Raw genomic sequence first — 14,740 nt, 5'->3', positions numbered from 1 at the left:
TCATTCTTATCTTTGCACGCTAGATGGCAGAGAAACAACAAATAATGTAAGCAATGATACTTAAACCTGACTTGGTAATTGTAGGCTAATATAAGTTTGTTTTACCCATGTGCCCTTCTTTTCAGGGTGGAGTTAAGGTGCTGATCACTGGGCCCTGGCAAGAGGCCAGCTCAAACTACAGCTGTCTGTTTGACCAGATCTCAGTCCCAGCTTCTCTCATCCAACCAGGGGTGCTGCGCTGCTACTGCCCAGGTAGGACAGGAGAGTGCTCTCACACACACACACACACACACACACACACACACACACACACACACACACACACACACACACACACACACACATCAAAGAAAGGGACATTTATGAGGAGGTTTCACCATCCCATTATTCATAAACCATAAGAGGAGATGATTTTACTACTGGCAATTAATTTTTTTTTGTTTTTCAGCTAAAAGGCCAATTTCTATCATCAAAAATACATTTTACATTAATTTTATGTTTTCTATGTCGTTGCTTTCAGGGTGGAGCATATTGTATCTATCATGCATATCATTAGCTTTCATTGTATTTGTTTGAAGTAATAGCCTGCATGTTGACAATATGCGGGTGATCTGGTCAGCAAGATGTTTTGTGCATTTATTATAGATTTTTACATATTGTTTTTAAGGGAAGTAATTGCTTTTTCCTTTTTCATTTTTTTTTTTTTCGATCAAATGTTTATTGAAAACAACACACAAATTTTACAACCAAAACTACAACTTGTTTTTTTATATGACAACAATAACAAAAAGTATGAACTTAGAGAAAAATCACAAAATATATTAAATGCAGGCTAATCTATATATATATTTCTATATGTTATATTATATTTTTTTATATGACAACAATAACAAAAAGAGAAAAATCACAAAATATACAAAATGCAGGATGATGTATATATACTGTATATAAAATAACAAAAGAAAACCTAAGCACCACCCCTCCCTCCCGGACAAATGGACACACATACACACTCATATTAGGGATTTTCACTGTTGGATACCAGCACTCCATCAATGTAACAAGGGAGTAAAAATATATATATGCATCCTAAACACACACATAGCCACATCCATATGCGTACACACACACACACACACACACACACACACACACACACACACACACACACACATACGTACACACAGATACACCCACATGATACCAGCACTCCATCATTGTAAATTAATTGCTTTTTTAAATTATTCTTAACATTTAGATATAACAATACTAAATGTCCAAGTAAATTTTGTAGCAATGCGCGAAAACAATCCTGATCTAAACCAGTGTTTAGCTGTCGCATACAGTTAAGTCCTGTGTCAAAAGCTACTCTGTCTGTCAAACTGTCAAAAATGTATTTAGTCAAATAAATTAAAGATGTAGGAGGTTAAGCCTCATGTGGCATCATGTGAGTCGCTGAAATAATGTTAATATTATTCTAATGTAGTGATGTGATTTAAGCCCTAAATTGTAATTTTTTTTATTTACACTGACAGTAGTCATGCATGGAATATTGAGCCAGTTAAATCTGGCCACATAATAGTGACATTGTTGTGTATACTTTATATGTGGTGGAATCTCATTATCCTCTCCCTCTCCAGCGCATGACACAGGTCTGGTTACGCTGCAGGTGGCTGTCAGTAACCAGATCATATCCAACTCGGTGGTGTTTGAGTACAAGGCCCGCGCTCTTCCTTCACTGCCTTCATCTCAGCACGACTGGCTCTCGCTGGATGGTAGGTCTCTCCTCCGTGTCACGTTAGCTTTGGTCCCTTGTCCTGACTCTTACTATCTGTCCACTCACATTTCTTCCTCTCTGTTTTCTTTACTCATTACTTCTTTATGTATATCCTAATTCTTCTTCTGTCTGGCTCTCCAAATCTCCTGTGGCCTTATTGATTTTAATAGTTCATTTTGATTAATGATCTGCTGGACCATCATGCATTACAAATCCTCTCTCTAGCTTTTCTTTAAACTAATTTGTCACAGCTTACACATTCACGTGCATTAGCTATGTACATAGCAAAGGCACGTTTTACAGCAATTAAATAGACAGTTTAACTCACACATTGTTTGTTCATTGTTCATTGTCATGTTTCTGCTGCACAAATATTCAGGGATTAATGTTGTTACATCTCGTATATCAGAATGACAGGGCTACAAAGCTCTGCCGATAACAAGAAGATAATGACTTGGATATATAATTGTGTGTTTCTAGCCATAAAACATGCTGATTCTTTGGTCCTCGGTCATGGCAAGATCCTTGATTTGGCTGTTTACACAGTATGTGTAGAGTTAGTGTAAGTGAGTGTAGGTGAGAACCTTCAGAACCTTGCTATAAGAGTTGTTGGAGAGCACCTTTTGTTGGTAATACGGCTGGACAGAAGTTTAATATTTTTATTTATCATCTTTTATTGGAATTGTATTTTTATGATATGATCATACCATGTTATTGTTTTACAAACTTCTGTTGTCCAAATTAATGAATTGGAGCACTGCACTGCACAACTAAATTAATAGAATCTTTGGTTAAACATTTGTGAAGAGTTGTGCCTGATATAATACAGTGGAACAGTCCATTGCAATGAAGGAATCAGTTTGATTCATTATTATTATTATTATTATTATTATTTTATTAGACTAACAAATGTGCATAAACATGCTATATATTCTTATATATTTGTTTTTGGCATCGTTGGGCAAATAATAATCTTTCAGTATAGAGTACTTCAAGTGATCCGAGAGAAAACTAGACTCCTGCACCTCCTCTTGGCTCTGTTTTTAGACTTTATAAAACATAGCTTGTCACGGGAGACTTTTGCCAATCACAGGTCATTTCAGAGAGAGACAGAGTGTTCCTATTGGCTGTTCTGTGCATGCATATGCTCGTGCGATGGAGAGGGATAGATGCAGGAAGAGCTTTCAGTCTATTTCAAATCCTTGAGGTTTTTTTGCTTTCTCAGCCCCTCTTGGTATTATCCAAGAGAGTGAGACATTTTCTCTTTCACTTTGCAGTCTTTTGTTCTAAGATGTGCAAATCCAATACCACATGTTGTATTTAAAGTGTCATTTTAAGGTCAGTTCAGTGCAATGTAGGAAATCTTTTGCACACCTCTTTTGTCGGGCAGGTGCATAGGATGTGACCAAAGGTAGCAGATCATGAGCTTAGAAAGAATCCAGTAAATTTACACATTCACCTCAACCATAAGCTAAAAAATGTAAGGTTATGGTTGAGGTGAATGTGTGAATTTACCTGATGAAGGTCTAAGACCGAAACGTAGTATTTTCTAAATAAATAATTGCTTGCGTAATGGTCAGTGTGCGGGATTCTTTCTAAGGTCAGTTCAGTGAGAGAAAGCCTCATTGTCCCATCTTGCTTATCTTACAATAGAAAAGCTATTGTGTTTACAACAGTGCAAATGCAATGACGAATTTGGACATTTTATAAGTCTTTGCAAATTGTTTGGTGTGATCTGATCTCCTTACTGTAAAAAAAGTGTTTTCAGATCAGCATTGTAGAGGTCTTCTACATATAACAAAAGATGCTGCAGAGTTGGCAAATTTCCATTCTGTTTAAATTCAAATTAAGTCTGTGAGTCAAAGACCTGCAGTAGGCATGTTTACCAGAATGTAATGAGCATGTAAGTCTTTGTCTGTTTGTGTGTGTGTGTGTGTGTGTGTGTGTGTGTGTGTGTGTGTGTGTGTGTGTGTGTGTGTGTGTGTGTGTGTTTGTGTGCGTGTGTGCGTGCGTGCGTGCGTGCGTGCATGCGTGTGTGTGTGTGTGTGTGCGTGCGTGCATTTGTGCGTGCGTGCGTGCGTGCATGGGTACGCGCATGAGTGCCAGGGAAGCATTGCTGCAGTGCTTGAGCATTGACAGGATAAAGTAGGCCACGGTGAAGCACAGGCTCACAGGACAGCTGCATTGCAGACAGCCCTTGAGGGAGTGGGAGTGAGTAATGGAGAGCTGGCGGCTCCCATACACAGCAATACCAGTGGATCCCTCCGCCATTCATGCCCTACTGCCTCACTGGCCCATTCACAGAACCAGTTAAGGAGGAGCTGACTGTCTCAGGGAAAACACAGCCCACCCTATTACCTTACTTATATTAACCCCTTGCCTGCCACCTCTCACTATTTTTTGTTTCATGGCAATTAGTGGTCTCCTATTTGAGGGTGACAATGACAGGTAGGGATCCACAAAGATCAATGACTGCATTGGAATTTTCCTTTGTAAAGGTAAAAATAAATGATCTCTGTTGCATCCAGCTTCTGATATATCATTTGTCCCTACAATTATTTGAGAGAGACATTCATTTAGACACAAGTATTGTCAAAACAGCACAAATAAGTGCACAGAGATTGTGTGATACTTTAACAGAATATGACTTTACAGTTTAAATATAAACATGCAATGTGAGTGTGCTTTGTTCCATAGCTGTGTATACAAATGATCTAACATTATGTTAAGCTGATGTGGCACCAGGTGAGTTTATGTGTACCTGTGTGACAGAGAGATAACCTTTTGCCATAGCAAAAGGGATGGATTGTCTTTGAAAAATTGAAGTGTGCCAATCACACACATGATGGATCTTTACTACAAGAAATGAGTGCTCCTCCATCAGCAGCTTCAGGACCACCCTGCTGTGGACAGCGACCCTGGCGCAGAGTGCACTTTTAACTTCATGAGGGTTACTATACAAGATTTAGTTTTTCTCGCAAAAGTAAATGCTATCTGTTGGCCGTTGTTTGCCACTTGTAATCCCACACAAAGTCAGTTTCCACGATGATATCTAGACTGCATCATTTATTTCAGAAGTAGGGCAGAATGTAATCACTAGGGCACGTGCAGTCATCACATCGATTATGTCCACAGTCTTGATGCACAACAGGAGAAGCGAAACGCGCTTCTCATCCAACGGAATAATGACAGCTAGCCATTTAGTTTCCGACTTTTAAAACATTAATGTGACCAGATTCATAACTGTAACGTTACAAGCTCACGCTACTTAACCCCTGCGGTCAGTCACTTGATATCGGCTGCTCACATTACGTGCAATATTTTGTCTAAGTCCACAGCGGTGTGTTATACAGCTCTGTGAGTTTGTTCCCCATGGAAGACTCACTGTGCTATCATGTGCTAATGGCACAGCTGCCTGCCTGCCTTGATTTGTCATAATGCAGAGTGGGGGAAGGGGCGCTTTTCTCTGCAGCACTGCAGGTATACGGAGCCATGGGCAGGACAGAAAAGCTGTCGGAGCTGCAGAGCACTCATCGTCTGCCCCAATAAGTCCCTGAGCTCAGATCCCACGACCCGAGCCGGGAGAGGTTCGCTGGAAACTGCCAAATGACAGCCCCGCATAGCGGCATACTGGCTGCCTGTTAGTGTTGATGTGAGCGTGTTGAAAGTACTGACTCTGAGCCTTACTACACCGGCGTGACAAACGGCAGACCGTGTACACATAATGCAGGAGCGGAGTGGACGTGTTTGGGTAAACATGGTAAACTACCGCAAACAGAACGAGATGTAGTTTCAGACGGCAGCTAGGCTAGGAGAGGGCGAATCCAGTCGTGTTTTGAACGGTTGTACCGACTTTCTCCGGTGAGGGAAAGACTCCGTGCAGGCGCAAAGTGAACCGTATAAACAGCCACACGTGTCGAGCAGAGTAGATCTATTTGATCAGCAATACTTATTATTATAACAGGCCAAATAACCAATAATAATACGATAAGGGGCGAGCTTTTAGGAGCAGGACCGCGGCTCGAGGAGGAGGCGGCAAACGGGAATTAGGGCGTCTGTTTACTGGCGGCACGTGCGCACAACGTCTCCTAGCAGCGGTATTTGTCATTTTACTGCAGGCTGGGATAGCAGCGACTACTAGAAACACAAGGAAAGTGTGTATGTGTGTGAGGTGAAACAAGTGAGGAGGAGGAGGAGGAGGAGGAGGAGGAGGGGCTATTAGAGGAAGAAGAGTAGTGAGCGGTCTTCTTCTCTCTCTCTCTCTCTCTCTCTCTCTCTCTCCTCACGTCGCTCTTTTCCCTCACTTTGTTCTATTGTTGACGAGTGCTCTGTTGAGATTGAGATTCAGTCTACACCAAGGATATATATTTTTATTGTTTCTCCGTATAACATCATGCAGTAGTCTGACCGTGAGGCTGTGGGGGCAAAGCTGCAATTTGAGTGAAATGCAGCTTTGGTTGGACTACTTTGGGTCAGGATGCCTGTGAATGACACCTGCATTTCCTAAAAGACAAAAGAGGCAGTATTTTTTTTGGCTTTGAGGTGGACTCTACCAATGGAAAATAAGATAGAAGGTTAGAAGTGTTAAGTTCAACCTATGGCTGTAGTAATGTGTTGTGTCTGTGTTGTGTTTGGGCTGTTTTCATATGCTGTGCCTTTCTCGTGTATGCCAGAAGAAGTTGCAGTTACACGTTTCTTTGAACATCCCGCATGCTCAGTTACTGTGTCTTAATGTAGTCCAGCTGTGTCTGTGCTGTAGCGGAGTTTCAAAGAAATGGTCTATTTTAGCCACATGCTTCCTTCAAGTGTTTCATGTGACTCTGCCTCATTGCAGAGCACCGGAGAGTTGACGTTGATAGTATCCAACTCCTGAATCACGACTAGTGCTTGGGCATATTAAAGACTCCCCAAGACGCCGTCAAAGACCAAAAATAGTATTTGCTTTCCTGGCATTTTGTTTAACAGAGGAAGTTATACTTGTAGCTCTCGTGCACCTGTTTTCTCAAGCCTGGTACTTTTGGCAAAACCTGCCTCTCACATTTGAAAGATTCATGACTCGTTCTTGACAGTTTTAGTCTGCTTGCTATGTTGAACTAAATGAGCACTGTGTCTCAGGCTAGTGTCCTTAAATTGCCAGCTGCAAGTGTTGTTACACGTGTTAATGAAAGTGTGGTAGCGCATTGGAGCGATGTCGCATCCCTGAGTGCTGCTCAGGTTATCGGGGCCAGCGAGTCGTCGGTGAAATCTACTTGTTTCATAGTTCCGATTGCATTCAATGCTGATATCAACAGCATGGAGTAATTAACAGTTAAAATAGGGAGAAATAAAAACCACGTTAGTACAGTAGTCCATCGTGAGTGCTGCCGCTGAGCGTTTCAGCACCACAGATCAGTGAATAGCGACTTAACTTTAACCCCGTTTAGTCTTGAGCGCTTTTCTTTACTGTTTCAAGTGAGAGAATTGCAGATAGGCTGCATTTATCTACTTGTTGCTCATCTGTATATATCCCTATATTCAATGCATGGAACAAGATGCATTGTAGCCTCTTAAAAGAACTGTGAAAGACACAATACAACAGACCAAAGTTGCAAAGTTGGATGAATCACCACAGTGATTTTGTATGTTTTACAGAGGTCTACTGCATATGCATTCGTTGTAGTAATCCCAAATAACGCTATTTGGTAGCCATTTTAATGCAAAGTGGTTTATTTAGTATAATTGGCAGCAGTAGGAACAGTGTGTATTTTGGTTAACTGCACAACACCGTTTATTAGTACTAGTGAAAGTAGGGTTAGTTAGTAGTAGCACTACTAGCTGAGTAGCAGTAGTAGTTGTGTGCGTGTTGTAGAAGCATGAGTAGCAATATTAATATTGATAATATCCCTTTAACAGGAGTTTTGCCCCCTTTGCCATAGTCCCCAATAACCCAACGAAGTGTGTGTGTGTGTGTGTGTGTGTGTGTGTGTGTGTGTGTGTGTGTGTGTGTGTGTGTGTGTGTGTGTGTGTGTGTGTGTGTGTGTGTGTGTGTGTGTGTGTGTGTGTGTGTGTGTGTGTGACTATTATGTCAACTATTTGCATTACATTTTTATGGGGGCATAAATATGGCAGGCTGTTAAAACAGATTTTCCTCTTGGGACATTAAAGACTGCCTATCTACCTATCTATCTAATAATATCAGTCATAACAACAGTATTATTAGTTCATGTCATTTTCAGAACTGTGTTTCTGTAGCTGTTGTAATAATAACAGAAGCAATAGCAATAGTAGTCGTACTAGTAACAGAAGCAGTGGCGTGCTAATGCTTACAACTAAAGATGACATTTAAAGAGAAACAGACATTTGTAGAGAGCACACATTTCTGACTTCTGTTGTTGACTCCTATTACACTAATGCTTTTTACTTTCTATCTTTAAACTTATAGTTCATCCATCCGTTTAGTCTGAGATATAGTGGGTGGACATAAAAACAGTAACACCTTGTCTATTTAGTGCAATCCAAAATAATCAAAAAATCAAATGTATCGTGATTTTTTTGTGCAACAATGTTAAATCGATTCTTTTCCCTAGAATCGATATTTTTTATTTATACGGTACCGTTATTTTCTGACCGAAAGCAGAAAATGCAACAAATAAATGTTATGTACTTCTTAGTCTATAAAAATGACATTTTATTTCCGGGATTATTCAGGTGCCGACGGAAATTCTGCCGGAGGTCCCTCATTTTCGGCCAGATGTCCGTCACCTTCCGCTTTCTTGCTGTTGGAATTCTAAACTCGATTTATGAGGACTATGGTTGTATGTGTTGACTATGGTAAATCCAGACAGCTAGCTAGACTATCTGTCCAATCTGAGTTTTCTATTGCACGACTAAAACAACTTTTGAACGAGCAGATGTTCCACCAAAACAAGTTCCTTCTTGAGGCTATTTTGCAGAGGCCCCGTTTTCTCCGTCCGGTGCTTAGCATCGCCCAAGACGATTGTGATTGGTTTAAAGAAATGCCAATAACTCGCCAGACCCTCCTCCGCAGCGCTGTGGAGGAAGGTCTGGCAATGCGAGACTATGAACTTCTTTACAAATTAAATAAATCAGACTGACTGACTGACATGTGATGTGCATTCTTTTTAGAAAGCAATTAGTTTTTAGAAAATTTCTCATATTTTGTCTCTAGAAGTGGATTATTCGACTTGAGTTTTTTTTAAAGCTTTAGTGCATACCTTTTTTTTATTGATGAACGTTAGTTACATTCAAGCCATTGCCAAATGAATTTATACAAAGCCAGTTAACACTATCAGCTCCACAAAATTCTCTCTGGATTTCACAGTACGGCTCTGTTCAGAAACTGGTGTCATCTTTTGCACGCAGAAGCTTGAGTGACGATAATTACCTCTACTAAAGAGACCATCATGTTTTTTTAATCCTCCGTGTCCTTCTTGGCTACTGGCAACTGTGTGGAGGAGGGCTGGGGGTGGTGCGCGCTCACGGAAGGTTTGTATCATGTGGATGTGCCGACAGTTTTGTTGTTATTACTTAGAATTCCTCATGGGGGAGACAAAAACTTCGCACTATAGCTTTAAACAAGGAAAAGAAAATCGCAATACTCACTGCTATCGGATCGCAATACTTGTAGACACAAATCGAATCTGCACCCATTTTTCATGAAAGAATCGAATCGGGACAAAAGCATATTGAATTCTACCTTCAAGTGCAGTATCACATTTAGTTTGTGGTGGGACTGTCAAATAGGGGTCCATTAAAGCCTTTGCTAAGTTTTAAAGCTATAGATTGTGGTTTGCATTAGGTTACATTATAGTATGCATCACAATCTGTCTGTGCTGTGATTTGAAATATGCAATAAATTGTCAACCTCTGTGCTAACAGGCTCCAGTCTGCTTATTTAGGACAAGGGGATTATATATTCTTCTGTTTTCTTAGCTAATTGTACGGTGTATTAATAACTATAATCTATATAAAGTGCTTCTTTTATGTTGTGTTGTAAGTTTGTTTTTTCTGTCATGGGCCAGTCTGCTAACGTGCTTATTAAATTCAGGTTCACATCCTGTTCGTGCTGTGCATTTGTATCCCTCTGTGGTGTCATAAAACCAAGTTAAAATAGAGGGGGTAATATACATGGTCTCAAACCAAGATAAAATAGCTAAGTATCATGTCTCTATCTCTATTCACTCTGCTGTCTGTCATTGTCCACTTGAATTTTCAATTGTTGCTAGAGTACAATATACCCTAGATAGGATTCCAGTATGTGACAAAAGACTGAAATATAATTTGAAGTACAATGTTGAAAAAGATTTAGAGGAAAAGGGAGGACAGGCTGAGAATCCTTTGAATGCATTTAGCCTAACTGTGTTGTCTTACTATTAATGGAACGCTTTGGAGACGTCCTGTCCCTTGAGTTGTGGTGTGTTATATCAGATTGATTCATCTGTGAATTATTTCTCCATTCATCTCTCATTTGCACTCCTGCCTGCAGCAGATGTGTCAAGTTGCATATAGTTGTTTATGCAAATAGGAAGATAATGATATGTACTTGTTACTGTAGCAAATGTCAATCTATAAAAAAAAACTACTCTACTTTCCAAGACAAAAAGCCAATACTTTGTTACTCAATTAGTGTGAAAGTAGATGACAGTAAATCCCCATGGTGTTCACTCTTGGCATTTTACCTTCAATATGACACAATGTAATTATTCAGCATTCAAACTGTACTCATATTGACCTACACTATATAGCTGGACCAATGCCAGTGGGTTAAGAGCTGCTTCACCTTTATGGAAGACCAAACAAGTATCATTCAAGCATTGTGACCTGTGTTTGCAGTTATTAAACTATGGTCAAGAATAAATTCTCTGGGGAAACAATGGTGAGATGCAATCTGTCCACCTGTTGCTGTTGTAATTTGGTGATACTATCACTGCAAGAGAAGAATTCCAGTGATGCAGGCAATCTTACTGGCTTAAAGATGTGGAATCAAAATTCCAAATGTTTTCTTCTGTTTGGCAAAAAAATCTAAGGTAATTGCCTTGTGTGTGTGAAGGACTTCTGCTGTTGTAGTGTACAGGTTGCACAAGACCGGTAAAGCTAGAGAACATTTGCTCACTGACAACTGATTTTTGGCTTGAGGTACAGGGCATACAAAACATGGCCAATCACCTAACGGAGAGAAAACAGCAAGCATGTTTTATGGCATTGTAATGGCAAAAAAATGAAATCTGTATGAATCTGTAGGTGTATGCATGTTCCTCCAAGTGATCCAGTTTCCTGCAACAGTCTAAAGACATACAGGTTAGGGGAATTGGAAACTCAAAACTATGTCTAGGTGTGAATATGTATGGATTTGTCTGTTTATGTGTGTGTTAGCCTGGATAGGCTCTTACCCTTACTCTATCACGTACAATTTTATTCTTTGAACAATTTAAATTACTGAGTTACTCTGCTAACAAGAATAAAAAGAAAGAAAAAATAGTAATAGATGGAAGCCACCGTCACTGATTACACTACAGTACGTAAAAGTAAAGTCAGCCTTTGATCAACTGACAGCCATGTGTTCCAGCTGCGAGGGCTGCTGCCAGATGGCTTGGCCCCTTCCCATGCACGGTCACAAATACCAGCCCCTGTCAGTCAGCTCACACAGAAACCCAGAGGGAGACTGGCCTCCGTTCTTTCTGCTGGGTTACATGTGAGAAGTTGGCTGGCTGCAGAGCGATAATAAGGTCCAGCACTAAACTTGATTGGCATGAACACAACCAGAGATTTAGAATTGAGCATTAAAGATGTCATCCCACACTCTTTTAGGAGTTCACAATATGAATAACCCTCCTCCTGACTTCTCATCTCCCTTCACCTTGTTCTTTCTTCACCTGTAAGCACTCCTGCTGTCTTCTTCTGTCCCTTCAGCCTGTTCAAACTCCCACTGTGCACTTAAAAAAAACAGCCTTGTCCTTCCTTCCATTATCCGTCTGTATATCAACCTGTCTCATGGGGAGCTGCCGCCATCTCAAAACAATGAGACACATCACATGGGGCAAGGCTGTGACGTTGTGTGGGTTAGAACCCAATGGGGTCCTCTGCTCTCTGCTTCTCTCAGAGGACACCAGTGTCTTTTGAGAGAAGCTAATAAGAAGCAACAGCAGAGTAGGCATGGGCCGGTTACCGGTTTCAAGGTATACCGCGGTTTGAAAAAGTCAAGGTTTCAAAACCACTAACATTTTCCGTCATACCGTTCCTAAGGTATGAGCAGTTTTTTATGAGTGATCAATGAGAGAAACTGCAGTTTAGTAATCGTCTCCCTGCCAGTGTGCATGCAAATGTTGTTTTTTACCCAGACATAAAAAAAAATAATGCATTTTAAAGCTATAATTGCAATACCGCAATACCGTGAAACCTTGATATTTTTGCTGAAGGTTATCATACCGTCAGAATTGTATATAACAGCTCATGTCTACAGCAGAGCCACAGAGATCACTCACCAGCAAGTATACTTATGCTATGGATTTTATGCAGAACTGACTACTAGCTGTGTGACTTTCCCCATGAAACCCAGTTTATTAATCCGTATGACGGGACCAGGTCACGGACAGTGTCTGGTGGGTCCCATGATGACAATACTAGTCATTTATTCTAATGAGCTTTGGTCCCAAGGCAAGCAACAAAATTATTCATTTGGGTTATCGGTCATGAAAGTCCAAGACCTCTTTTTGCAGAGTATTACCCAGGTGTTTTTTCACATTCTGGATGCGTAATGTTCTCCTTTTAGCCAAGGCAACTGTCACTCTATTAAAAGACCCAAAATGTGGTGTTTTCCCATCCTCTGCAGGTTTTCATCCCAGAGGTGAGAGGTTTTCCTCTCACTTCTGAGTGGAGACAAGGCAGGTCATCATTGAGCAGCATATTCACTTTTACTGTCATTTCAAAAAACACACTCTTAATTGTTATGTAACAGACTGTACAGAATAAAAAATACTTAATTCTCTTAGCTGTGCTCTTTAAGTAACTCTCACTAAAAAACACTTAAACACTCCACTTTATAACCCGCAACAGATATGAGTTCAGGTAGATTGAAGTGTGAGAGAATTGATGGAGCATGAAAATCAGTGTTGTTTTTGATTTAGTAATGTCAAGAGTGAAAAATGAGTTCTCTCTCATTTTTTATTTTTTTTTTATCCACTTTGGATGGGGAAAGTTAGCAACGGTCCAAATCCTGCAGGGGAATGCATCACCAAAGCAAAAGAAAGCTGTTTAATAAATCTCCACAAGCGAGTGACCTGGACCCATTTGTAAAAACTTAGCATTGCTTTGGAAGGCATATTTGTGTCATGACAGCTATAAGTTTACACCTCAGCTGACTAATCAACTTTCATTCAAGTGTTGTCAGTGTAATGAATGGTGGACTGCCTCATTTTGGTACCCAAGTGCTTTCTAAAATAGCATGTTACAGTCTGTCCTAAACGTGTGAGAGTGACCACGTCCGCTGCCACACGTCACAAGGGAGTAAACCAGAGAATGGGAGGGTGTTAACGACGTCACAGTGTTGTTACAGTTCTGTTAGGCTGCTCACCTTCCATGTCTCCTCCCTTTTCCCTCCCACTCGTCTCTACCCCCATCCTCCCTCTGCAGTGGACGTGCATCGCATTTGGAGCAGCAGGCAGCAGGTGGAGATGACATCATCTGCACTGCAGCACACTGCAGCACTGGGTCTGAACAAAGACATGTCAGCCTAGCGCTAACTATCTCTCTCTCTCTCTCTCTCTCTCTCTCTCTTCTCTCTCTCTCTCTCTCTCTCTCTCCCACTCCATCTCTCTGTCTATGTCTGTCCCCCCATGTCAGCCAGAGGGAGAGGGAGAGCATAGCCTTGTTCCAAGTCAGGTTGAATTGCTGTGACCTATCTTAACCCTCTGACTTCCCTCCTGACACAAGCACTCAGTCTTGAACAGGCTCTCAAATCTTCCCCTGACCTTGTTTTTTTCACAAGCAACCATGTGGATAGGTGAAGATGGATCCCACCTAGGAAGAAACAGTGCAAAAGCTCAGAGCATTTCCCCCGCTTGATAAGAGAGTGATTGGCTAAACTGACAGCAGGCCCACGTAGACAGTCCACAGCACATACAGGGATCAGAGGCTGAGACCTCAGTGTAGTCCTCCAAGTGCATTATTCACAATGCAGCATGTTGTCACTAAGAGCGCTAATTTACCAGCCAGTGACTTCATGTTTTTCTGTCCAATAATAGCAGTTACTTGACCTCTTTTACAGTGGCTTATAGGAGGGCTGACTGTGACATTAGCTCCCCAGCGAGCCCTGAGCCATGAATGCCAAGATACAGTAAAGTGCAAATGTCACCAGGTCGTGCTGTGAAGGCTCCCCACTTAGAGTCATTAGGTCCCTACCTACGGTGTCAACACTGAGAAAAGGGAGTAGGCCAAGTACACAAAAGAACAGCAAAGAAGATTTATAGACTCTATTTTTTTTTGCCTTTCTCTCTCCTTGCTGGAGTAATGAGTCCTTCCACTCCCCTTCATCAATAAGCCAATAGCACGCAGGCAGACCATACACACAGCCATGTTCCTGTCGCCTAGTTACCGCTCGGCAGCAGGTTGCCACAGAAACGGCCTCATAGTGGCTAAATGGGGAATGCTAATGCAGTCTTCTGTATACTCCCTGCTGCAGTGGGCTCTCTGTGCCCATCCCATTCTACTGTCTACACAGCATACAGTGTGTGTGTGTGTGTGTGTGTGTGTGTGTGTGTGTGTGTGTGTGTGTGTGTGTGTGTGTGTGTGTGTCTGTGTAGGTGTGTAGGTGGGGAGGTTTCCCAAATGTCATTGTGTTACAGAAACATAATGCAACAGGTTTAGATTGCAGGGTTTGGACTGGAGTTGAATTGGGGTGTGTTTACTTTTTACTTTTAGTTACTCAAATGCATTTTGTGTAGCCATCAAAACCTGCCCGGTAATGTC

At 41.2% G+C, this 14,740-nt stretch overlaps 1 protein-coding gene across 1 annotated transcript in view; it reads left to right on the top strand.

Annotated features, from left to right (window-relative positions):
• Positions 1-14,740, top strand: part of camta1a (calmodulin binding transcription activator 1a) — a 293,931-nt gene that overhangs the window by 265,652 nt on the left and 13,539 nt on the right. The window contains exons 10-11 of the mRNA XM_028583336.1: positions 126-252; positions 1,641-1,775. Coding sequence (XP_028439137.1) covers positions 126-252; positions 1,641-1,775 — 262 coding nt within the window. The remainder of the gene's footprint in view (positions 1-125; positions 253-1,640; positions 1,776-14,740) is intronic.

Source organism: Perca flavescens, chromosome 7, assembly GCF_004354835.1.
Source record: "Perca flavescens isolate YP-PL-M2 chromosome 7, PFLA_1.0, whole genome shotgun sequence".
Classification (NCBI taxonomy): Eukaryota; Metazoa; Chordata; class Actinopteri; order Perciformes; family Percidae; genus Perca; species Perca flavescens.
This window is presented reverse-complemented; position numbering and strand designations above follow the sequence as displayed.